The following is a 27,409-nucleotide window of genomic DNA, read 5'->3' on the forward strand; positions in this document are numbered from 1 at the left end:
TATTTTCCACATATATAGCCTCTGGGGCAATATATTGTGGTATTTTTGCCAGCCAAGGTGTTATTATTGCTTCTCAGGGCGCCCCCCCCCAGCGCCCTGCACCCTCAGTGACCGGAGTATGAAGTGTGTGTGAGGCTCTGGGAACGGACGACGAGGTCGGGTCCTGTGTTCGATCCCTCTGGAGCTAATGGTGTCCAGTAGCCTAAGAAGCCCAAGCTACCACCACTTAGGTAGGTTCGCTTCTTCTCCCCTTAGTCCCTCGCTGCAGTGAGCCTGTTGCCAGCAGGTCTCACTGAAAATAAAAAAACTAATTTCTATACTTTCTTTCTAAAGGCTCAGGAGAGCCCCTAGTGTGCATCCAACCTCGGCCGGGCACAAAATCTAACTGAGGCTTGGAGGAGGGTCATAGTGGGAGGAGCCAGTGCACACCAGGTAGTCATAAATCTTTCTAGAGTGCCCAGCCTCCTTCGGAGCCCGCTATTCCCCATGGTCCTTACGGAGTTCCCAGCATCCACTAGGACGTCAGAGAAAGAATCGGATTTCCTAATGGAGGAAGTTCTCTTCACATAGATATAGAGAGCCCGTACTACATCCAAAGATCGCTCTTTGGAAGACAACTCAGGAGAATTAAAGGCCGATACCACAATCTCCTGGTTAAGGTGGAAAGAAGACACTACCTTTGGTAAATAACCAGGGCGTGTCCGAAGAACCGCCCGGTCACGGTGAAAAATCAAAATAGGGGGACTCATAGGATAAGGCACCCAAGTCCGAGACCCTTCTAGCTGAAGCAATAGCCAGCAAAAACAACACCTTAAGGGAAAGCCACTTAAGGTCAGCAGAGGTAAGAGGCTCAAATGGAGACTCCTGTAAAGCCTCCAAAACCACCGACAGATCCCAAGGGGCCACAGGTGGCACATGAGGCTTAATCCTCAGCACACCCTGAGTGAATGTATGGCAGGGTAGCGATCTTTCTCTGAAACCAAACCGACAAGGCCGAGATGTGAACCTTGAGGAAGGCCAGACGCAGGCCTAAATCCAAGCCTTGTTGTAGAAAGGCCAATAGTTTGGCCGTACTAAACTTGAAAACGTCATAATTGTGAGACACACACCAAGTAAAGTAAGCATTCCAGACCCTATGGTATATCCGAGCAGAAGCCGGCTTACGGGCCTTCAACATAGTTTTAACGACCGCCTCAGAAAAACCCTTGGCCCTCAAGACGGAAGCTTCAAGAGCCATGCCGTCAAAGCCAGACGAGCCAAATCCTGGTAAACACAAGGGCCCTGAACAAGGAGGTCTGGTCGTTGTGGAAGTAGAAGGGAACGATCCCACGAGAGGCCCTGTAGATCAGATAACCAGTGCCGCCTGGGCCACGCTGGAGCGACTTCTTGCTTGAACTTCCATATTACTCTGGGCAGTAGTGACACTGGAGGGAACACATACGGCAGCCGAAAGTTCCACAGGATTGACAGAGCATCCAGGAACGCTGCTTGAGGATCCCTCGTCCTTGCTCCAAAGACCGGAACCTTGTGATTGTGTAGAGACGCCATCAGGTCCACAACTGGGAGGCCCCACTTGTCCACGAGAAGTTGAAACACCTCCGGATGTAGGCTCCATTCTCCGGCGTGCACGTCCTGACTACTGAGATAGTCCACCTCTCAGTTCAGAACACCCGGAATGAACAATGCTGATATGGCCGGCAGATGGCGTTCTGCTCACTGAAGAATCCTTGATACTTCCTTCATTGCCATGCGGATTCGAGTGTCGCCTTGACGATTGATGTACGCCACCGTGGTGGCGTTGTCCGATTGTACTTTAACAGGTCTGTTCTGTATCAGATGCTGGGCCATTGTCAACGCATTGAACACTGCCCGCAGTTCCAGATTGTTTATCGGGAGTAGAGACTCCTCCTCGGTCCACCGACCCTGGAGGGAGTGTTTTTCCAACACCGCGCCCCAACCTCTCAGACTGGCATCCGTCATCAGCAGGACCCAGTTGGATATCCAGAAGGGACAGCCTCTGCTCAATCGTTGGTCCTGAAGCCAACAGCTCAGTGACAGACGGACCTCCGGAGATAGGGAGATCATGTGAGATCTGATCCGGTGAAGCAGGCCGTCCCACTTGGACAGATTTAACTTCTGCAGAGGGCGAGAATTGAATTAAGCATACTCCACCATGTCGAAAGCAGACACCATGAGACCTAGCTCTTGCATCGCCGAAGGAATAGACACTTGCGGAAGGGACAGGAAGCATCAGATCTTGTCCTGAAGCTTCAGGACTTTCTCCTGAGACAGGAACAACTGCTGGTTGTGGGTGTCCAATAACACTCCCAGGTGTACCATGCATCGAGCCAGAACCAGGGAGGATTTCTTCCAGTTGATCAGCCATCCGTGGGGTTTCATGCACTGGATTGTCAAATTGAGATGACACAGGAGAAGTTCTGGGGAACTCGCCAGGATCAACAAATCGTCTAGGTATGGTAGAATCCTGACCCCTTGACGACGTAGCGTGGCCGTCATGACCGCCATCACCTTGGTGAATACTTGCGGAGCCGTAGTCAAACCAAAAGGTAACGCCCGAAATTGGTAATGAAGGTTGCCCACTGCAAACCGCAGGTACTGCTGATGAGATACCGCATGTAGGTAGGCATCCTGTATGTCCAGGGAGACGATATAGTCCCCAGGCTCCATGGCCAGAACAATAGAGCGCAGCGTTTCCATACGGAACTTGGAGACCCGCACATGCTTGTTCAAGGACTTCAGACTGAGAATGGGCCGCGAGGACCCGTTCGATTTCGGGACTAGAAACAGCGGTGAAAAGAACCCCTCACCTCTCTGAGTCAGAGGCACCTGTACCACCACTCCTGACTATTAAGTATAGAGAACTGTAGATTTACTCAGTGAGATAACAAGCAGCACCGCACTAGCTAACAGATTCTCTGAAACAATATAAGGAATAACAAGCAATTATGTGGAGTTGAGAAAAGATACATTGTATTCTTATATGATGAACTTAGGAATGTTATGAGACATCAGTGATACAATTCAGCAGTGATAATTGCAACAAATGTTTCAGATTATACTCTGCAATAAACACACAGAAACATTCAGGATACAATTAAACTGAATGCAGGGATAATTCTTTCCTTAATAGTACTAGTGCAAAGCAGCTGATAGATGATCATTAACTATTAAGAACTGTGGTCTTACTCAGTAGGTAATGACTCAGTGAGATAACCAGCAACACTGCACTAGCTAATGGATAATAGATTTTCTGAAACGATACAAGGAATAACAGGCAATTATATTGAGTTGAGAAAAGATATATTATACTCATATAAGATAAATCTAGGAATGTTATGAGACACCTGTGATATAAGCTAACAGTGACAGCTGTAATAAATGTTTCAGACTACACTCTGTAATAAATAAATAAAAACACTTAGGACACAGTTAAGCTGAATATAAAGATAATTCTTTTTTTAACATCAACAGTCTAATCAATTCAGAAAATATACACTGCAGTCATGTGGTCTATATAAGCCACAATAAACTTACTGCATGGTAACTTAGTGAAATGTTGGTTGGTGACATATAATCTATTGATTCAATATATACAACTATTCAGGAAGATATCATTGTCGTTTAATAATGGAGGTGTTTTTCCCTGCAATGGTAGAAACACTACGAACATCATAATAGCTGAACTGATTATTTTATATTCATCTGCTACTAGATACAACTACAGTGTAGATAATCAGGAACCCGATAAGGGAGCAAATTGAGTTTTGGGGAGGTGTCACCAGTCCTTAATAATGAAGGTGCCTTTCTTCTAGGGACAGTAATAGTGTGTACACCAGAATGTCACAATAGATCAAATATATGATATTGTGTTACCCATATTCAACCTGATAATACACTATGATGAATGTTCCAATATATATGAATTGATTCTGAATAATCTAAAAGGTGTCACCAGTCCCAGATAAAGAAGGTGTTTTCCTTCTAGGGATAATAATAGTGTGTACACTTTAATACCATAATTGTATGAACAGTGAGAATATATGGACATCACAACAGTATGTCATACACCTAACAATATATTATCTAAATTCTACTTGACTGCATCTCAGCATATTTGAATTGAATCTGAACAGCTTCTAGGTGTCATTAGTCCCTAATATAGAAGGTGTTTTTCCCTTTACGGATAAAGATAACATGTATACTGAACACTAAAACAGAGTATATTGTAACAGGGTGTCACACGTTAAATAATATTTTGTTCATATTTGACCTGTCAGTACATTTATGCTGATTCTGAACAGTCTTAAGGTGTCATAAGTCCCTAATAAAGAAGGTGTTCCCCTTCTTGGGATAACAACAATATATACACCTAAGCATTTGAACAGAGTGTCATACATTCGACAGTATATCACCTATATTTGTCTCATTTACATCTTTTAATGCCCCTTTCAGAAATCGTTTATTGACTGGACAAATAAAACAATCAATGATATAATCAAGGATTAATATATTATATTTACTTAGACATTAGAGTAAACACGCGGACACATTTTTTAATCTTTAAATCACCTTTATTATATCTTATCGCACTTTTTTGTTTTGCCTATGTCATATTTTAACCTCTATGTTTCGCCTATACTCCTAGTTTGTGTGTAACCATTTTTGCACTAATCTTAAGCATATATTAATAAAAGTAAAATTTTAAATCAATACAGGTGGATGTGATAACCAGATCTAATTCTCCTCACGTGCACCGATAGTACAGCTCTTTCCTTCTTTTTCTTTTTGTATCTACCAAAGCTGTAGTTGGTAGCACCCCCGGAGTAAATGGTAATTACCAATAACTTAATAGGGGTTTGATATGGAACTTATGTTCCAAATCTTTATCTGACAAAAAAGAGCGAGTGTGCAGATACAATACCGTTTTCCACCACTCCTGTGGACAGGAGGGAACATACCACCAAGTGCAACGTGTTTTCTTTTGCCGGATCCAGAGGCACATCTGTTAGGTAGAATCGATGAGGGCGGCGATTCTTGAAGGGTATGGCGTAACCTCGAGCAACGACTTCACTCACCCAGGTATCCGAAGTGGTCTTCAACCATACCTGGGTAAACCCTAGAAGTCGGCCCCTCACCCTGGGATCCCCCAGAGGGAGGCACGCCCCGTCATGTGGCCGGCTTATCAGTTTTTGAAGCTGGCTGACGGGCGGCCCAAGCACGCTTCGGTCTGGGCTTGGCAGGCCTGGAAGTACGGGCTTGCTTCGGGTACGTCTGACCTTTTGCTTTACCTGGAGTACGAAAAGGGCCAAGGGAAAGTATTTTTAGCCTTCTGCGCGGAAGGAGCCGTACTAGGTAGGCAGGCTGTTTTAGCAGTAGTGTGCACAAAAATATCAGAAGGCAGTTCTACCTCGAGTTCCTGAGCCCACGCCTCAACAGCTTCAGCAGTCCAAGTCGCTGCAATAGTTGGCCTTTGAACAGCCCCAGACAGGGTATAAATCGCTTTTAAACAGCCCTCCACCAGATGATCCGTCAGTTCCTTCAGAGAGGTGACGGTAGTTACTGGCAGGGCAGAGGAAACAACCATACGCGCCACCTGAGAATCTACAGGCAGAGGGGTTTCCCAATTTTTAGAAACTTTCGCAGAGAGAGGATAGCGAGCCAACAGTCTCTTATTCGGTGTAAACTTTGTCCCCGGATTTTCCCAGGATTCCTGACGTATGTCAATCAGGTGTTTAGAGTAGGCTAGAACCTGCTTAACCACCTTCTTACGCTTAAACCTGTCAGGTTTCTTGGAGACAGTCTCAGGCTCAGAGTCATCAGCCACCTGAAGAATGAGCCGTATCGCTTCAATCAAATCAGAGACATCCACGGACGATTTCCCCTCCCCTTCTGAAGCATCAGAGTCCGCGTCCGAGGGGTTAGTATAAGCACCGTCCGCCTCGGACGACGTGTCATTTAAGGCCGCGGATCGGGAGGAAGTAATGACCCTTTTAGAAGACGACTTAGTCTTATGCGGGCAAGAGTGACCCTTAGATTTGGACATGGATCGGTTCAAATGCTGTAACTGAGTGGAAAGCTGATCCGCCCATGACGGGTTCACAGCGGGACCATAATCTGTGATAGTGGCACAGGTGGACCCACAGGGGGCGTCAAGTTAGTTACAAGCGTGTTTAACAATGTGGAAAATGTAGCCCAAGGTGGATCTGTGTTGCCCCGAGTGCTACCGACCACTAGGGGGCAAGGAAGCCCCTGAACCTGAACTCTCAGCTGCTAAATTATCCTCCAAGCAGTCAGTGGCCTCACTACCACACAGTGTGGGAGAGGCCCCAACGTCGTTGCCACGTGTAGCAGACATAACAATGCACACAGTAATGGGCAACCCGGGAAAAACAAGATATTTATTATTTTGTAGCAGCGCTATACCCAGTAAGAACTCTCAGAGAAACAGCCGAAGCTGGACAGACAGAGGGTTCAATAGGAATAGAACATATAGTGACTATAATTCACAAGTGAAAAATACTCCAGTAGCATATCTTGTGAAACAAACCTATATTATCAGAGAAAACCTGAAACACTTGGCCCCCACAGGTACAGTAATGTAGGAATAGCATGCTGAGTGAAATACCCCGCAATAAGGCAACCACGCAGCAGCTACATGCACACACACGTATATAGTCACACATGTACCATGCAGAAATTATGTACCATAAACTGCACTGGACTAGCAATACAAAGTAATACTCAGTATGGCTATATGTGATAACAATAGATATAACAAACACAGTAAACACTGGATGTATATCACAGGGTGTTTGTACCACACAACCCTGACAGTATGCACTCTTTCTTAAGTAACACAGTCGCAGTGACAGGTAGAATACTCAAGTGTCCTGTAGGAAACACAGCACTGGCAGTCAGGCGGTTCCACAGAGGAGGATTTGCCCCTGCAATCCTAGAAACAGCTCAGCTCAATCTATGATGGCCGCTGGTCAGGAGTGTGGGAGAGATATGCAGCTCCAGGGCGGGAACATTGTAGAAATGGTGCCCTGGGGCTGGGGGGAGGGGCCTCAGGTCCAAACTGCTCCACCTGCTGGCATCCCCACCGGGCGTGCGGGAAGGGGGTGTAACTGTACAACGTCCCCCTTGACCTGTGCCCACATATAATCAACCTGGTGGCCAGTGGAGCAAGCAGCCCAGTAATCTGTGCCAGCGCGCGCGGCCCGCTTCCTACGGCCGCGCAGTGCAAAGTGCGGCACAGAAGCCCCTTACCTCCCCCTTGTTATCGGCCCCTCGATCCGGGAGACGGAGGCGCGTGTGACTCACGTGAGGACAGAGGAAGAAGCCGGCGCCTCCGCTGTAGTGACCCGGCAACCGCGGCGCGGGAGTATACAGCGCCGCTGGGGGTGATGGAGCTGCAGCAGGGATGTCGATCAGACACAGCCCGCTGCAGCCCTTTGTATAGTTCTCTTCTGTCTGTTCAAGTTTAAGCTAAGAAAAGGCTGCCTGAAGCAGCCCCCCTGTAAAAAGTGACCTGCTACTGCAGGTACCAACTACAAACTGAGCTCACTGACATGGAGGCGGGGTTATAGAGGAGGCGGCGCTGTGCATCTTGGGAACAGTCTAAAGCTTTGAGCCTGTTGGTGCCTCGGATCAAGATCCTACTCTACACCCCGATGTTATTCCTTGTGGAGCCCAGTGTACCCCGCAGCAGAAAGGATAGTAAAACAGAAAATCGCTTGCACAGAAAGAGTCTATCTGGATTTAATAAAACCTCATCTGTTCATGAGATATTCAGGACTAGCATTGAATCGTTAGATTGTAACAGAGGAAAACGGTAAACTCTAAGACAAAAGATGACTATACTGCTCAAAAAAAATAAGAATTTACTCACCGGTAATTCTATTTCTCGTAGTCCGTAGTGGATGCTGGGAACTCCGTAAGGACCATGGGAAATAGACGGCTCCGCAGGAGACTGGGCACATCTAAAGAAAGATTTAGGACTATCTGGTGTGCACTGGCTCCTCCCCCTATGACCCTCCTCCAAGCCTCAGTTAGGACACTGTGCCCAGAAGAGCTGACACAATAAGGAAGGATTCTGAATCCCGGGTAAGACTCATACCAGCCACACCAATCACACCGTATAACTCGTGATAGGAACCCCGGTTAACAGTATGATAACAAAAGGAGCCTCTGAACAGATGGCTCGCAATAACAACCCGATTTGTGTAACAATAACTATTTACAAGTATTGCAGACAATCCGCACTTGGGATGGGCGCCCAGCATCCACTACGGACTACGAGAAATAGAATTACCGGTGAGTAAATTCTTATTTTCTCTGACGTCCTAGTGGATGCTGGGAACTCCGTAAGGACCATGGGGATTATACCAAAGCTCCCAAACGGGCGGGAGAGTGCGGATGACTCTGCAGCACCGAATGAGAGAACTCCAGGTCCTTCTCAGCCAGGGTATCAAATTTATAGAATTTTGCAAACGTGTTTGCCCCTGACCAAGTAGCAGCTCGGCAAAGTTGTAAAGCCGAGACCCCTCGGGCAGCCACCCAAGATGAGCCCACCTTCCTTGTGGAATGGGCTTTTACAGATTTAGGCTGCGGTAGTACCACCGCAGAATGCGCCATCTGAATAGTGCAACAAATCCAGCGCGCGATAGTCTGCTTAGAAGCAGGAGCACCCAGTTTGTTGGGTGCATACAGGATAAACAGCGAGTCAGTTTTCCTGACTCCAGCCGTCCTGGAAACACAAATTTTCAGGGCCCTGACTACGTCCAGTAACTTGGAATCCTCCAAGTCCCTAGTAGCCGCAGGCACCACAATAGGCTGGTTCAAGTGAAACGCTGATACCACCTTCGGGAGAAACTGAGGACGAGTCCTCAACTCTGCCCTATCCATATGGAAAATCAGATAAGGGCTTTTATAGGACAAAGCCGCCAATTCTGACACACGCCTGGCCGAAGCCAGGGCCAACAGCATGACCACTTTCCACGTGAGATATTTCAAATCAACAGTCTTAAGTGGTTCAAACCAATGTGATTTCAGGAACTCCAAAACCACATTGAGATCCCAAGGTGCCACTGGGGGCACAAAAGGAGGCTGAATATGCAGAACTCCTTTGACAAAAGTCTGAACTTCAGGCAGTGAAGCCAGTTTCTGGAAGAAAATCGAGCCAGTTTCTGGAAGAAAATCGACAGGGCCGAAATCTGGACCTTAATGGACCCCAATTTGAGGCCCAACGTCACCTCCGTTGGGGCCTTCCTGGCCTCACACCAAGCAACATATTTCCGCCAAATGCGGTGATAATGTTTTGCGGTGACATCCTTCCTGGCTTTGATCAGGGAAGGGATGACTTCCTCCGGAATGCCCTTTTCCTTCAGGATCCGGTGTTCAACCACCATGCCGTCAAACGTAGCCGCGGTAAGTCTTGGAACAGACAGGGCCCCTGCTGCAGCAGGTCCTGTCTGAGCGGCAGAGGCCAAGGGTCCTCTGAAAGCATCTCTTGAAGTTACGGGTACCAAGCTCTTCTTGGCCAATCCGGAACCACGAGTATAGTTTTCACTCCTCGCCTTCGTATTATTCTCAGTACCTTGGGAATGAGAGGCAGAGGAGGAAACACATAAACCGACTGGTACACCCACGGTGTTACTAGAGCGTCCACAGCGATCGCCTGAGGGTCCCTTGACCTGGCGCAATATCTTTTTATTGAGGTGGGACGCCATCATGTCCACTTGTGGTCTTTCCCAACGGTTTACCAGCATTTGGAAGACTTCTGGATGAAGTCCCCATTCTCCCGGGTGGAGGTCGTGCCTGCTGAGGAAGTCTGCTTCCCAGTTGTCCACTCCCGGAATGAACACTGCTGTCAGTGCTAACACATGATTTTCCGCCCATCGGAGAATCCTTGTGGCTTCTGCCAATGCCCTCCTGCTTCTTGTGCCGCCCTGTCTGTTTACATGGGCGACCGCCGTGATGTTGTCTGATTGGATCAGTACCGGCTGGTTCTGAAGCAGGGGCCTTGCTTGGCTTAGGGCATTGTAATTGGCCCTTAGCTCCAGAATATTTATGTGAAGCAAAATCTCCTGATTTGACCACAGTCCTTGGAAATTTCTTCCCTGTGTGACTGCACCCCAGCCCCGAAGGCTGGCATCCGTGGTCACCAGGACCCAGTCCTGTATTCCGAATCTGCGGCCCTCTAGTAGATGAGCCCTCTGCAGCCACCACAGCAGCGACACCCTGGTCCCTGCCGACAGGATTATCCGCTGTTGCATCTGGAGATGGGACCCAGACCATTTGTCCAACAGGTCCCACTGGAAAGTCCTTGCGTGGAACCTTCCGAATGGAATTGCTTCGTACGAAGCTACCATTTTTCCCAGGACTCGTGTGCATTGATGTACCGACACCTGTCTCGGTTTTAGGGGGTCTCTGACTAGAGATGACAACTCCTCGGCTTTTTCCACTGGAAGAAACACTTTTTTCTGGTCTGTGTCCAGAATCATTCCCAGGAACAGAAGACGTGTCATCGGGACCAGCTGTGACTTTGGAATATTGAGAATCCAGCCGTGCTGTTGCCGCACTTCCCGAGAAAGTGCTACCCCCACTACCAACTGTTCCTTGGACCTCGCCTTTATCAGGAGATCGTCCAAGTACGGGATAATTAAAAACTCCCTTCTTGCGAAGGAGTATCATCATGTCGGCCATTACCTTGGTAAAGACCCTCGGTGCCGTGGATAACCCAAACGGCAGCGTCTGGAACTGATACTGACAGTCCTGTACCACAAACCTGAGGTACTCCTGGTGAGGAGGGTAAATGGGGACATGCAGGTAAGTATCCTTGATGTCCAGAGAGACCCTGTAATCCCCCTCGTCCAGGTTCGCAATAACCGCCCTGAGCGATTCCATCTTGAACTTGAATCTTTTGATATATGTGTTCAAGGTTGTTAAATTTAATATGGGTCTCACCGAACCTTCCGGTTTCGGTACCACAAACATTGTGGAATAGTAACCCTTTCCTTGTTGAAGGAGGGGTACCTTGACAATCACTTGCAGTGAATACAGTTTTTAGATCACCACCACACTGCCTCCCTGGCAGAGGGAGTTGCCGGTAAGGCAGATTTTAGGAAACGGCGGGGGGGGGGGGGGGGGGGGGACGTCTCGAATTCCAGCCTGTACCCCTGAGATACTGTTTGAAGAACCCCGGGATCCGCCTGTGAGAGAGCCCACTGTGCGCTGAAATTTTTGAGACGGGCCCCCACCGTACCCGGGTCCGCCTGAGCAGTCCCAGCGTCATGCTGTGGACTTACCGGACGCAGGGGAGGACTTCTGCTCTTGGGAACTAGCTGTGTGTGCAGCTTTTTCCCTCTACCTTTTCCTCTTGGCAGAAAAGATGAGCCTCCAGCCCTCTTGCTTTTCTGGGGCCGAAAGGACTGTACCTGATAATACAGTGCTTTCTTGAATCGGCATCGCTTTTACATAGCGCTTATTTGTGATGCCAGCCGGCAAATATCCCTCTGTGCATCACGCATGTATAAGACAGCGTCTTTCATATGCTCTATTGTCAGAAAAATATTGTCCCTATCCATAGTATTATCCGACAGGGAATCTGACCACGCAGCTGCCGCACTGCACCTCCATGCCGAGGCAATAGCTGGTCTCAATATAATGCCCGTGTGTGTGTGTGTATATAGCTTTAAGGGTAGTTTCCTGCTTTCTATCAGCAGGTTCCTTTAGGGCGGCCGTATCCGGAGACGGTAGTGCCACCTTTTTTAATAAGCGTGTCAGCGCTTTATCTACCCTAGGGGGTATTTCCCAACGTGACCTATCCTCTGGCGGAAAAGGGTACGCTGCTTAGAAATTATCAATTTCTTATCGGGGGAAGTCCACGCTTCCTCACACACCTCATATTAATTTCTCAGATGCAGGAAAAACTACAGGTAGTTTTTTTTTTTTTTTCTCACCAACATAATACCCTTTTTTGTGGTACCTGGGGTATTATCAGAAATGTGTAATACATTTTTCATTGCCTCAATCATGTAACGGGTGGACCTATTGGAGGGTACACTAGTCTCATAGTCGTCGACACTGGAGTCGGTATCCGTGTCGACATCTGTGTCTGTCACCTGAGGTAGCGGGCGTTTTAAAGCCCCTGATGACATTTGAGACGCTGGAACAGGCACAAGCTGAGTAGCCGGCTGTCCTATGTCGTCAAACCTTTTGTGTAAGGAGTTGACACCTTCCATAAGTCCATCCACACAGGTGTCGACCCCGCAGGGGGTGACATCACATTCACAGGCATTTGCTCCGCCTCCACATCATTTTCCTCATCATACATGTCGACACAGCAGTACCGACACACAGCACACACACAGGGAATGCTCTGACAGAGGACAGGACCCCACAAAGCCCTTTGGGGAGACAGAGGGAGAGTATGCCAGCACACACCAGAGCGCTATATATCACAGGGATATCACCTATAGAGAGTGTTTTCCCTTATAGCTGCATTATTATAATATACTGCGCCTAATTTTTGTGCCCCCCTCTTTTTAACCCTTTCTGTAGTGCAGGACTGCAGGGGAGAGCCAGGGAGCGATCCTTCCAGCTGAGCTGTGAGGGAAAATGGCGCCAGTGTGCTGAGGGAGATGGCTCCGCCCCTTTTTCAGCGGGCTTTCTCCCGCTTTTTGTGTTATTCTGGCAGGAGTAATATACACCTATATAGCCTCTGGGGCTATATATGGTGTCAGTTTGCCAGCCAAGGTGCTATTTATTGCTGCTCAGGGCGCCCCCCCCCCCCCCACAGCGCCCTGCACCCATCAGTGACCACAGTGTGTGGTGTGCATGAGGAGCAATGGCGCACAGCTGCAGTGCTGCGCGCTACCTTGGAGAAGACAGAAGTCTTCAGCCGCCGATTTTCCGGACCTTCTTGCTTCTGGCTCTGTAAGGGGGACGGCGGCGCGGCTCCGGGAACGGACGACGAGGTCGGGTCCTGTGTTCGATCCCTCTGGAGCTAATGGTGTCCAGTAGCCTAAGAAGCCCAAGCTACCACCACTTAGGTAGGTTCGCTTCTTCTCCCCTTAGTCCCTCGGTGCAGTGAGCCTGTTGCCAGCAGGTCTCACTGTAAAATAAAAAACCTAAACTATACTTTCTTTCTAGGAGCTCAGGAGAGCCCCTAGTGTGCATCCAGCTCGGCCGGGCACAGAAATCTAACTGAGGCTTGGAGGAGGGTCATAGGGGGAGGAGCCAGTGCACACCAGATAGTCCTAAATCTTTCTTTAGATGTGCCCAGTCTCCTGCGGAGCCGTCTATTCCCCATGGTCCTTACGGAGTTCCCAGCATCCACTAGGACGTCAGAGAAATAAAGGGAACACTTAAACAACACACTGTAACTCCAAGTCAAATCACACTTCTGTGAAATCAAACTGTCCACTTAGGAAGCCACACTGATTGACAATCAATTTCACATGGTGTTGTGCAAATGGAATAGACAACAGGTGGGAATTACAGGCAATTAGCAAGACACCCCCAATAAAGGAGTTGTTCTGCAGGTGGTGACCACAGACCACTTCTCAGCTCCTATGCTTTCTGGCTGATGTTTTGGTAACTTTTGAAAGCTGGCGGTGCTTTCACTCTAGTGGTAGCATGAGACGGAGTCTACAACCCACACAAGTGGCTCAGGTAGTGCAGCTCATCCAGGATGGCACATCAATGCGAGCTGTGGCAAGAAGGTTTGCTGCGTCTGTCAGCGCAGTGTCCAGAGCATGGAGGCGCTACCAGGAGACAGGCCAGTACATCAAGAGACATGGAGGAGACCGTAGGAGGGCAACAACCCAGCAGCAGGACCGCTAACTCCGCCTTTGTGCAAGGAGGAACAGGAGGAGCACTGCCAGAGCCCTGCAAAATGACCTCCAGCAAGCCACAAATGTGCAAGTGTCTACTCAAATGATCAGAAACAGACTCCACGGGGGTGGTATGATGGCCCGACGTCCACAGGTGGGTGTTGTGCTTACAGCCCAACAACGTGCAGGATGTTTGACATTTGCCAGAGAACACCAAGATTGGCAAATTCGCCACTGGCGCCCAGTGCTCTTCACAGATGAAAGCAGGTTCTCACTGAGCACATGTGACAGACGTGACAGAGTCTGGAGATGCCAAAGAGAACGTTCTGAGCGGGAGCTGACCGCCGCGGTTATATTAGTCAGTGGAGCGGAACAGCGCTCGATAGCTGGGGAGCAGTGACAGTGGGCAGCGGAAGCTGTTCGTGGCCATCTGCTGTCACATAAGTTTCCCACACACGGCGGGGCGGCAGCATGAGGTGACCACCCCGCTACCCTCTGTGAGTAACGGGCGGGCGCAGAGACTAAGTGCTGGTGGAGCAATGACGGCGCCCAGCGGCGGCAGATAGAGCTGTTCGCGGCTGGGCGCTGTGGGAACATAGTAATGAAAACTACCCTAATGGAGCGGGCAGTGGAAGCTGCCTGCCGCCTGCTACCACCAGTGACCTGGAGTGGCGGCAGCAGGGCTGACCGCCGCGTGTATTCAGTCCTTTCACATGCACACAGGATGGCAGCAGCTGCACCTTGTAGTTCCACAGCAGCGGTGGTAGGGAGAGGGTGTTGGCGCAGCGGCTGTAACACCCCCACCCCCCCTCCCCCACCAACAGTGAAATTACACACGAATCGGCGGCAGCCTGAGCTTCGTACTCACTGCACCTGCCGGGATCTGGAGGCAATGACGGGGCTTCTCTGTAAGCTCCATCCTGCTCCTGCAGCCATGGCTGAGTCAGCAACTGCTGATAAGGTCTATGGCGGAACAGCCCTCCAGCTGTTGAGAAACTACACATCCCAGCATGCCCCGACACAGCTTTTGCATTCTCTGACAGCAAAACTGTGTCAGGGCATGCTGGGATATGTTGTTTCACAACAGCAGGAGGGCCGCAGTTTGGACATGCCTGCCTTAAGGATATATCTTCAGGATGGGACCCAAGGCTAAGCACAGAAACATGTATGTTTCATATACACCTTATACACATAGCCAGAAGGTAATTTTACTACAGTAGGGTCAATCCACTTACCAACGAAGGGTGCGAGTTGCTGGGGCAGCAGCGTGTAAAATCTGGAAACAGTACCCAGACTCACACCCCTCGCTGCCCCCTCTAGTGCCTGACACGCATATTTTAAAATTTGCGAGTCGGCAGGACCGTAAATTCGGCATACAGCCACACTTACTCGCACCTGTGAAAACATTGCAGGTAATTGGATTCAACCAAATATTTTTAATAGGTGTGTGCATTAAACAAAATTTATGTAGCTTGAACCATCTGAAAACAAAAAGGTGTTTAGGTCATTCACGTTCAAAAAATTATATAAATTAATTCATAATATTTCGTATTTCAGAATTTTGGTTATAGGGCACTAAACCTGTAATTGCAATAACTCACAAATCTGAATGGATTAAACATGCACAGATTCTGAAAAAAATTATAACAAGGCGGAAAGCAGATTAAAGTGAAGTGTCATACCTCAAATGCAGAGTAATCTGGAGTTGGTAAGTAGCTTAGGTAATTTTTTGTTGGACGATATCGTCTGGTCTCCTCTTCCACCAAAGCAGCTGCCTATTTACCAAACAAAACATAAGTTATCTAAATACAATGACATTTTTACACTGTGCAAAATAATAATATAGCACTTTTCTCATAATAGAACTCAAAAGGGGCAGATTCAATTGTTTTGTAGGCACCCAAACGTATTGGGTGCCCACCGGGGCTATTCAATTGTTGTCCCCATTGGGCACGTATGCCCCATATGCGCACCCATTAGTACCGGGCTTAGTCGTGCAAATCAGCTTAACCCGTCTGAAGTACAGGTTTGGGCACTGAAACCACAGTGTTTACGCACATTTCAGCCTTCACCTTCAGTGAAATGAAACGTGTATCCCTGGCTGCATGCACGCCTGAACAGAGCAAAAAATTGAATTGCTCCACTGGATGGTATCTAGGAGGGTTCCGGTATGAAAGATAGATAGTGTCTAGTTAGACAGTCAATAGATAGACACCATATGTTAGATGGACATTAGGTCGACAGGGTCAAAAGGTCGACAGAGTCAAAAGGTCGACAGAGTCAAAAGGTCGACATTGAAAAGGTCGACATTGAAAAGGTCGACAGGGTCAAAAGGTCGACAGGGTCAAAAGGTCGACAGGGTCAAAAGGTCGACAGGGTCAAAAGGTCGACAGGGTCAAAAGGTCGACATGAAAAAGGTAGACACCATGTTTTTTGCATTTTTGTGGTTTGTGTGGATAGTTTTGTCATCTGGGACCCCCAATTGTAGAAAGGCATACCCTCGCGGGGCTCGCCACGCTTCGGGCTCGCTGCACTCGCCACAAGGTTTATAACCAACTCTATGCCGACATGGATAGAGAAAGTATGAAATAATCCAAAAACATGTTACAGTTAAAAAAAAACATTTGTCTATCTTTTTTATGTCGACCATTTTCATGTCGACCTTTTGACCATGTCGACCTTTTGACCAGTCGACCTTTTGACCAGTCGACCTTTTGACCAGTCGACCTTTTGACCTGTCGACCTTTTGACCTGTCGACCTTTTGACCTGTCGACCTTTTGACCTGTCGACCTTTTGACCTGTCGACCTTTTGACCTGTCGACCTTTTGACCTGTCGACCTTTTGACCCTGTCGACCTTTTGACCCTGTCGACCTTTTGACCCTGTCGACCTTTTGACCCTGTCGACCTTTTGACCCTGTCGACCTTTTGACCCTGTCGACCTTTTGACCCTGTCGACCTTTTGACCCTGTCGACCTTTTGACCCTGTCGACCTTTTGACCCTGTCGACCTTTTGACCCTGTCGACCTAATGTCTGTCTAATATATGGTGTCTATCTATTGACTGTCTAACTAGACACTGTCTATCTATCAAACGGATAGGATCTAGGAGAACAAGCACATAAATGGCAACGTGAATGGGGACACTGAACCCCCGAACCAACCACTTCTCTGTTGAACAGTGTGGCTTATCTCCAGGACAAGTACATAGGCAATTATGTATATTACACAAGTTTTTGTTTTTTTTTGTAGGGGGAAAGGGGAGGGGTGGGTGGGGGTCAGTTACTTATCTATTTGAAACAAGTGTGGCTAGCCGAGAGTAAGTTTCACTTAGACCCCTTTCAGTAGGGATGGCCATCGGTGGGTTATCCATCGAGGGTTGCCATCAATGGTACCAACGGTGGATACCTTCGATGGTGGGAAACCATCTGTAAAAGAACCATCAATGGTTTTGCCCATCGATGGTCCCCATTACTGTAGTACTGAGGTAGACGCGGGCCAATCAGAACCTGGGGGCGTGGCTTCACAGGTGTCTGGGGGCGGAGCTATGCTCCGTGTCCCTGACACCCTAGAGAAAAAGAAAAAAAAAATTGATAGCTCTTTACCATCGATGGCAGGAAACCATCTGGTTCTCCCCCATCGATGGTAAAAGTAGTTCCCATCGGTCATAGAACATCAATGATTTCGAATCCTCGATGGTCATCCCTACCTTTCAGACACTCAACAATATCCCGGGTTTATGCATCAACCCGGGGATATGGTCCGTGTCTATGCATCAACCCGGGGATATGGTCCGTGTCCCGACACCACATAAAAAATAAAAAAAAGAAGGGAAGAAGTATTTGATTATAACTTTCCATCGATGGAGAGAAACCATCTGGTTCTCCCCCATCGATGGCAAAAGTATTCTACATTTTTTGAATCATCGATGGCCATCCCTACCGTGATCCTGCTTCTGACCAGGGTTACAGAGAGGAGACCCGGGAAGTTGTCGCCGTGCTAGACCCGGCAATTTCCCGAGTCTGATTTGTGAAAGTGGTAGATAATTAGAAACCATTGGTCTAAACGGCCCCAAAAAATATATATATTATAATAATAATAATAATAAAATATATATATATATTGATAATGTCGATATTACCTTAAAACACAAAGCTATACCTTAAATCACACCTTTACCATGGAGCCACTGCAGCCGCTAGATTTAATACACACGCTACGCACTTTGTACGCTATTTGCGTACAGAGTCCCGTACCTTGTACGGACTTTGCGTACAAACGCCGCGCTGGTGGTACAAAGTACACACAGCACGTACACACTCAATTGATATACTTTAAACCTTATTAGTAATACAATGCAATGATATGATTACACTTTAAACCTTATGCAGCAAAGCACTGCAATGATGTTACACCTTAAACCTTATGCAGCCTTGACGGTACAAAGTACCCGCAGCGCGTACACACCTTATCAATACACTTTTAAACCTTATACAGTTAGGTAATGTAATACGCTTTAAACCTTAGCAGGGAAATGAGGACACAACACAGATTTGTAGTTAACCGGTGGGTTCTAACACCACAGTGGATTATTTGAAAGGGGATAACAATACAAATTATACACTACAAGGATAACAAGATAAATCTACAACAGAATAATGGCTACAGTCAATGTACATACGTGAGAATATTCGCTTGCGCAACCTGGACCAGTCCTCTGCTCATCAGGTAGATAGCGTTCAGAGTCTGTGATAGTGACCTGGCCTGCAGCTCGCTCTTTATTCAGTAGATCAAAACATAATACAATAGACACTGTGTGCTCTTCTTCCATTGGTTCGGGGGTAGGACATATCCTGTGCACCGGGGACCATTGGTCAGTTCAAGAAGTGGGCGATGGCTAGGACTTGAGATGTGGTTTCTGTTGTTTACATCTGAGTTCCCGCCCCATGACCAGTTAAACCCATCACATTAATCATACATAAATCTGGTATTATTAATAACTTAATGAGGTAATATATAATAATGTTCTTATTCCCACCAGATTAATGTTTACGTGACTCTGAACAATATGATCCCACACATGATATGATTATCTATTTCAATCCTCAAGATGTCCATAACATATATATCTATATATATCTATATATATCTATATATATATATATATCTATCTATCTATCTATCTATCTCTATCTACACACACATACTCCTGCTATTACAATTTGTTAGGAATTTTATTTATATATATATATATATATATATATATATATATATATATATATATATATATATATATATATACACATACACACACACACACACACACACACACACACAAACAGAGAACCCAGCACTCACCAAAGTAAACTCACTTATCCTCAACAATTCAATAAATAAATGATGGGGGTTTAGTTGGTGGATTGGCCAATGCACGGAAGCCCGCATACCGATTTTCAAGGTACCCCACCTTCATGCAGTTCCTACACTATCACAGAGTCTTAAAACCTGACTACCACACTGCTGCATCATCTGCCTGCTAGATGTAATGTGTACCTGCCACAGACTTTATGGCTTTTAAAGGCACACTAGTCTGCAGATGATGCAGCAGTGTGGTAGTCAGGTTTTAAGACTCTGTGATAGTGTAGGACCTGCATGAAGGTGGGGTACCTTGAAAATCGGTATGCGGGCTTCCGTGCATTGGCCAATCCACCAACTAAACCCCCATAATTTATTTATTGAATTGTTGAGGATAAGTGAGTTTACTTTGGTGAGTGCTGGGTTCTCTGTTTGTATTTATTAGAGCGATGTAGTCATGGGCTACATGCACCCCGCCCTGTGAGTGGTAAGTACAGCTGTGTACCCCGCTTCTGTGGTGGAGAGTGCAGTGTTACATGCACCCCACCCTGTGAGTGGTAAGTGCATAGCTGTGCCCCGCTTCTGGTGCGGTGAGTGCTGTGGTTTTTCCTCTGTATGTATATGAAGGGGTTAATCTATGGTTAGCTTTTATTAACCATGGCCACTAGCTTTCTCATGCACCCCTGTGTGGACTTTATTATCCTGAACCTGTCTCAGCTGTTTTTTAGCAATCATCTTTGAGCCAGTGCAATAGGTGACTAGTGTGCCTTTAAAAGCCATAAAGTCTGTGGCAGGTACACATTACATCTAGCAGGCAGATGATGCAGCAGTGTGGTAGTCAGGTTTTAAGACTCTGTGATAGTGTAGGACCTGCATGAAGGTGGGGTACCTTGAAAATCGGTATGCGGGCTTCCGTGCATTGGCCAATCCACCAACTAAACCCCCATCATTTATTTATTGAATTGTTGAGGATAAGTGAGTTTACTTTGGTGAGTGCTGGGTTCTCTGTTTGTATTTATTAGAGCAATGTGGTCATGGGCTACATGCACCCCGCCCTGTGAGTGGTAAGTACAGCTGTGTACCCCGCTTCTGTGGTGGAGAGTGCAGTGCTACATGCACCCCACCCTGTGAGTGGTAAGTGCATAGCTGTGCCCCGCTTCTGGTGCGGTGAGTGCTGTGGTTTTTTTTTGTGTGTGTGTGTATATATATATATATATATATATATATATATATATATATATATATATATATATATATATATATATATATATATATATATATATATATATATATATATATATTACAGTCAGAACAAGTGAATGTTCAGAACAGGACACGGCACTCCAGGACTTATGAATAAATGCTTGTAGTTTAATGTAACAAAAGCCTGCATCAGTGCTAGTGCCCAGCAAACAGCATTTTTTTTTTTTATGCTGTTTGCTGGGCACTAGCATCACCTGAGGAAGGGACCTGATGCGTCCCGAAATGCTGCATCGTGTTTTGTATGCCTGTGCCATGTAAGATCCATCCTGCATCTTAGCTGTCTGTGGTTGTGCTCACCCAGACAATGCACTGATGCAGGCTTTTGTTACATTAAACTACAAGCATTTATTCATAAGTCCTGGAGTGCCGTGTCCTGTTCTGAACATTCACTTGTTCTGACTGTACTACATACCATTGTTTGGACAAAGGCACACAGGCGGCTGGACTATTACCAGGAGTGCCGGATTATTTGGATAATTTATATATATATATATATATATATATATATATATATATATATATATATATATATATATATATATATATATATATATATATATATATATATATATATATATATATATATATATATATATATATATATATATACACACACCCACATCTCCATGAGTTTTAGACTATGAATGTTAATATCTTAGATTTCTAACTGTCTGGTCTTGTGTTTTGGTTAGCTATTGTTAATTGATTTTCTTAAACAGCTTCGGTTCCTGGGTATTGTCTCTTCGTTTGTTTTTGCCTTCAGGCGAGACAATGACAATCCAGTACTCATTGTTTAAAATAGAAACTCTGCTCTCCTAGTAAACAAAGGTGTTTGCCTTCTTCATAGAATTTCAAAGCTTAGTGTAAATAAGGCCATTGTATTTTAGTCTCTGGGAGTTTTAATTTATATGTGACTGACCTTCATGCTATTTAGAAGAAAGATCAGACAGTGTGGGATTTTTACAATATATATATTAGATCTATGATATATCTTTGTGGCTTTTCCATGAGAGTACAAATTCCACTGTAATTACTCGTACCACGCTCTAATGCGCCGGACCGCGGGTGCGACCATACGCAATTTGCGGATATGTGCACGCATGGCAGAACAAGTGCACGCGCAGCGGGCATGTGTGTGTGGTTTGTACGTGATGTGTGTACTGCAATATTTTTCGACTTTGACATTATATATATATATATATATATATATATATATATATATATATATATATTTATTTATTTTTATTTTATTTTTTCAATACCTACTGGTAATTTCTTTTCTCCTAGTCCGTATTGGATACTGGGGTTTTGTACTTTAGTACCATGGGGTATGGATCAGGTCCAGAGCCTGGCACTTTAAAACTTTTAGTGTGTGTATATGTGTGTGCCGGCTCCTCTCCTCTATGCCCCCCCCCCTACCAGACTCAGTCTAGGAAAACTGTGCCCGAGGAGACGGACATAATATGAGAGAAGAACAATACAACAGCGGTGAGGCAACAAGCCAAACACACAACCATGAACAAAAGGAGGGCGCTAACCAGCACAGAGGATAGCAACACCAACTTAACCCGGATAGCACGGCTATCCCAACTACATAATGGAACTGCAACAATGGTCCAACAGAATACTTACATAGGTAAGCAGGAACGAAGCACTGAGGCGGGCGCCCTGTATCTACTACAGACTAGGAGAAAAGGAATTACCGGTAGGTATTAAATTCCTATCTTCTCTTACTTCCTAGTGGATACTGGGGTCTTGTACTTTAGTACCATGGGGAGAGCACAGAGACCCCTGTAAAACCGCCTGACCAAACTGAAGGTCATCCTTGGCCAAGGTATCGAACCTATAGAATTTAACAAACGTGTTCGAACCAGACCAAGTTGCAGCTCGGCTCAACTGTAGGGCCGATACACCCCAGGCAGGTGCCCAGGAAAAGCCCACAGACCTCGTCGAGTGGGCCTGAATAGATGTTGGCAAAGGCAGAGCCGCCGAAGTATAGGCCTGCTGAATGGTCAACTGGGGCCAACGAGCAATAGATTGCTTAGAAGCCGGATGACCAATCTTAGAGGCATCATAAAAGGACAAACATTGAGTCAGATTCCCAATGACGGGCCGTCCTTTTGACATAAATCTTCAGAGCCCTGACCACATCCAAGGACTCAGGACCCACGGAAGCGTCAGATAACACCAGAACTACAATATGCTGATTCACATGAAAAGCTGACACCACTTTAGGCAAAAACTGAGGACGAGTTCTAAGTGCCGCCCTGTCTTCATGAAAAATCAAATAAGGGCTCTTACAGGATAAGGCCCCTAATTCAGAGACACGCCTGGCAGACACCAATGCCAATAACATTACCGTCTTCCAGGTGAGAAATTTCAACTCCACCCTATGTAAGAGTTCAAACCAGTCAGATTGGAGAAAAGACAACCACATTGGAGGTCCCACAGAGCCATGGGAGGTACAAAGGGCGGTTGCATATAAAGAACACCCTTCAGGAAAGTGTGTATTTCTGGTAACATGGCAAGCTGTTTCTGGAAGAAAATAGAGAGCGCCGAAATCTGAACTTTGATGGAGCCTAAACATAGGCCCATATCCACTCCTGCTTGCAGGAAAAGTAGAAAACGACCAATTCTAAATTCCACGAGAGAAACCTTTCTACTGTCACACCAGGAAACATACTTTTTCCAGATACGATAATAATGTTTCAACGTAACCATCTTCCTGGCCTGGACCATGGTGGAAATAACCCGGGAGGGACGACCATTTCTCGCTAGAATCTCCCTCTCCGTCAAACTTAGCCGCCTGGATAGATGAAGTCTGGATAGATGAACAGACCTTGCTGAAGAAGATAGTCTTGTAGTGGCAAATGCCAGGGATCCTCCAGAGACATGGCCAGGAGGTCCGAGTACCACTCCCATCAAGGCCAATCCGGGGCAATTAGAACTGCCTGAACGCTTTACCTTCTTAGTCTTCAAGGCACCCTTGGGATCAGCGGTAGAGGAGGGAACAGGTACACAAACCGGTACGTCCACGGTGTCGTCAGTGCGTCCACTGCTACAGCCAGCGGGTCCCTTGTTCTGGAACAGTAATGGCATAGCTTCTTGTTGAGACAAAAAGCTATCAGATCTATCTGCGGACAGCCCCGCCGGCTAATCAACTGTTGAAACACCTGGGGATGTAGGCCCCATTTCCCCGTATAGAGGTCGTGCCTGCTGAGGAAGTCTGCTTCCCAGTTGTCCACTCCTGGAATGAATATGGCTGAGATGGCCCTTGCGTTGGCCTCCGCCCAGAGGAGGATTTCTGACACCTCTTGCATCGCCGCTCTGCTTCTTGTTCCCCCTTGTCGGTTTATGTGCGCTACCGCCGTTGCGCTGTCCAATTGAACCTGGATCGCCTGACCCTTCAGGAGATGGGAGGCTTGTAGAAGAGCATTGCAAATTACCCAGAGTTCCACTGTGGTGTTTATCGGTAATGCCGACTCCCGAACTGACAATAACCCTTGGAACTGGGCCCTTTGGGTCACCGCTCCCCATTGTCAATAGAATCACGAGTGGATATTGAAACTTCTGGCCTCGACCACATGAGGAATTTGAAGCCACCATAAGAGAGAAATCCGGTCACTTCCTGATGCATATGGAGGTAAGAACCCGACCATTTGTCTAGCAGATCCAGATGAAATGGCTGGGCATGAAACCTGCCGTATTGAATTGCATCGTAAGCAGCCACCATCTTTCCCAGTAATCGGATGCAAAAGATGTATGGACACCCTGCGAGGGCAGATCACATAGCCTGGATAGTCAAGGCCTTGTCCATCGCAAGAAACACCTTTTGAGATACCATATCCAGTATCATTCCCAGGAACTGAAGACGCTGGATCGGTTCCAGGTGAGATTTCTGAAAATTTAGGATCTACCCATGATCCGTGAGTAGGCGAGTAGTTAGATCGATGCTGGACACCGCCTTTCTTAGGAGATCGTCCAAATAGGGGACTATGTTCACTCTCATCATACACAGCTGCAGCATCATCTCTGCCATGACCTTGGTGAAGACCCTTGGAGCTGTGGATAATCCAAAGGGTAAGTCCTGAAACTGGAAATGGTCGTCCAAGATGGCGAACCTGAGCCTGATGAGGGGGCCACATGGGAATGTGTAGGTAAGCATCCTTGACATCCAGAGACACCAGGAACTCCCCCTCCTCCAGAGCGGATATCACCACCCGCAGGGACTCCATCTTGAATTTGAACACCCGCAGATACAGGTTTAGAGACTTCAGGTTCAAGATGGGGCGCACCGAACCGTCTGGTTCGGGAATGACAAAAAGACTGGAGTAAAAACCCCTGTTGCGTAACAGAGGAGGTACAGAAACTACCACCCCTGTCTGCAAAAGTTTTCGAATAGCCTCTTGCAAGGTAACTTGCTGTGGGTAAAGTTGGTAAGTCTGACTTGAAAAACCTGTGAGGAGGGAGTGCTTGAAATTCCAGCCGGTATCCGTAGCAAATGAGGTCCCTCACCCAAGGATCCCGGCAGGACACCGCCCACACGTGGGCGAAGTGTTGAAGGTGAGCACCTACCTGAAAGTTACCTTGTCGCTGGGGCCAACCGTCACGCGGAAGGCTTAGCGGCAGGGGATCTGGTGGTCTGGTCCAGGGAGACAGCAGGTGCAGTTTACAGGACTTACGAGATCCTCTGGAAGTGGTGGAGACCCCTTGGCCCCTGCCTCTGAACCTTGCCACACGAAAGGCCTGCAAGGAGGGTCCGGTATAAGAAAGTCCAGCAGGTGGCACAGTCGACAGCAGATAGGTAGACTTACCCGCCGTTGCTTGGGAGATCCACTTTTTTAATTCATCTCCAATAGAGATAAGAAATCAAAAAGACAACTCTCTTTGTTGAGGCACTCTTAATTAGATTAAAATTTAACTTATAATATGACTTCAAAGTGACCACACAGACATATCATGTAACAAAATATTGGCACACACACAGATAAAGCCGTGTTTAATGGACTCTCTCCTGTAAAAATTATGTTTACCTAAATAAAGTGTTCCTTTAATTGTGTTTTTCTTAAAAATTCTGTTACTGGATTTCATTCAACCCAGTATTTACTAAATATTCTCAATTGTCACTTAATGTGCAACAATATAACAGTATGCGGCTTGACAAGTCCCTGAATAGAATCAAGGTGGTTAGCTGCTACTCACTGTAACATTATCAATTGGAAACATATGTTGCTAAAACACACTGGTTACAGTAGCAAGGCATAACAAGGAGAACTGAGTTGTTTAAATATCTCATGGTCCTGCAATATAAATAAAATATATATAATAATATATATATAATAATATATATAAGATTTTACTTACCGATAAATCTATTTCTCGTAGTCCGTAGTGGATGCTGGGACTCCGTCAGGACCATGGGGATTAGCGGCTCCGCAGGAGACAGGGCACAAAAATAAAAGCTTTAGGACTAGGTGGTGTGCACTGGCTCCTCCCCCTATGACCCTCCTCCAAGCCTCAGTTAGGATACTGTGCCCGGACGAGCGTACACAATAAGGAAGGATTTTGAATCCCGGGTAAGACTCATACCAGCCACACCAATCACACCGTACAACCTGTGATCTGAACCCAGTTAACAGTATGACAAACGTAGGAGCCTCTGAACAGACGGCTCACAACAATAACAACCCGATTTTTTTTTTTTGTAACAATAACTATGTACAAGTATTGCAGACAATCCGCACTTGGGATGGGCGCCCAGCATCCACTACGGACTACGAGAAATAGATTTATCGGTAAGTAAAATCTTATTTTCTCTGACGTCCTAGTGGATGCTGGGACTCCGTCAGGACCATGGGGATTATACCAAAGCTCCCAAACGGGCGGGAGAGTGCGGATGACTCTGCAGCACCGAATGAGAGAACTCCAGGTCCTCTTTAGCCAGGGTATCAAATTTGTAGAATTTTACAAACGTGTTCTCCCCCGACCACGTAGCTGCTCGGCAGAGTTGTAATGCCGAGACCCCTCGGGCAACCGCCCAAGATGAGCCCACCTTCCTTGTGGAATGGGCCTTGATAGATTTAGGCTGTGGCAGGCCTGCCACAGAATGTGCAAGTTGAATTGTGCTACAAATCCAACGAGCAATCGTCTGCTTAGAAGCAGGAGCACCCAGCTTGTTGGGTGCACACAGTATAAACAGAGAGTCAGATTTTCTGACTCCAGCCGTCCTTGAAATATATATTTTCAATGGGTGGTCTTCTGTTTGCCGGCGGTCGGGCTCCCGGCGCTCAGTATACCGGCGCCGGGAGCCCGACCGCCGGCTTACCGACACTTATTTTCCCTCGTGGGGGTCCACGACCCCCATAGAGGGAGAATAAAATAGTGTGGCGCGCGTAGCGCGCCACCGTGCCCGTAGCGTGGCGAGCGCAGCGAGCCCGCAAGGGGCTCATTTGCGCTCGCCAAGCTGTCGGTAAGCCGGCGGTCGGGCTCCCGGCGCCGGGATGCTGGTCGCCGGGAGCCCGACCGCCGGCCACCCGTAGTGAACCCATTTTCAATGCCCTGACAACGTCCAGCAACTTGGAATCCTCCAAATCGCTAGTAGCCGCAGGCACCACAATAGGCTGGTTCAGGTGAAACACTGAAACCACCTTAGGCAGAAACTGAGGACGCGTCCGCAGTTCTGCCCTGTCCGAATGGAAAATCAGATATGGGCTTTTATACGATAAAGCCGCCAATTCTGACACTCTCCTGGCTGAAGCCAGGGCCAGTAGCATGGTTACTTTCCATGTAAGATATTTCAAATCCACCGATTTGAGTGGCTCAAACCAATGGGATTTGAGAAAATTCAAAACTACATTAAGATCCCACGGAGCCACAACCGGGGGCTGTATATGTAGTACTCCTTTTACAAAAGTCTGGACTTCAGGAACTGAAG

The 27,409-nt window shown here is 46.9% G+C and overlaps 1 protein-coding gene across 1 annotated transcript in view; it reads right to left on the bottom strand.

Moving 5' to 3' along the window:
- Window positions 1-27,409, bottom strand: part of BCAS2 (BCAS2 pre-mRNA processing factor) — a 102,730-nt gene that overhangs the window by 54,824 nt on the left and 20,497 nt on the right. Inside the window, exon 2 of the mRNA XM_063955428.1 lies at window positions 15,542-15,634. Coding sequence (XP_063811498.1) covers window positions 15,542-15,634 — 93 coding nt within the window. The remainder of the gene's footprint in view (window positions 1-15,541; window positions 15,635-27,409) is intronic.

Source organism: Pseudophryne corroboree, chromosome 2 (assembly GCF_028390025.1).
Source record: "Pseudophryne corroboree isolate aPseCor3 chromosome 2, aPseCor3.hap2, whole genome shotgun sequence".
Classification (NCBI taxonomy): Eukaryota; Metazoa; Chordata; class Amphibia; order Anura; family Myobatrachidae; genus Pseudophryne; species Pseudophryne corroboree.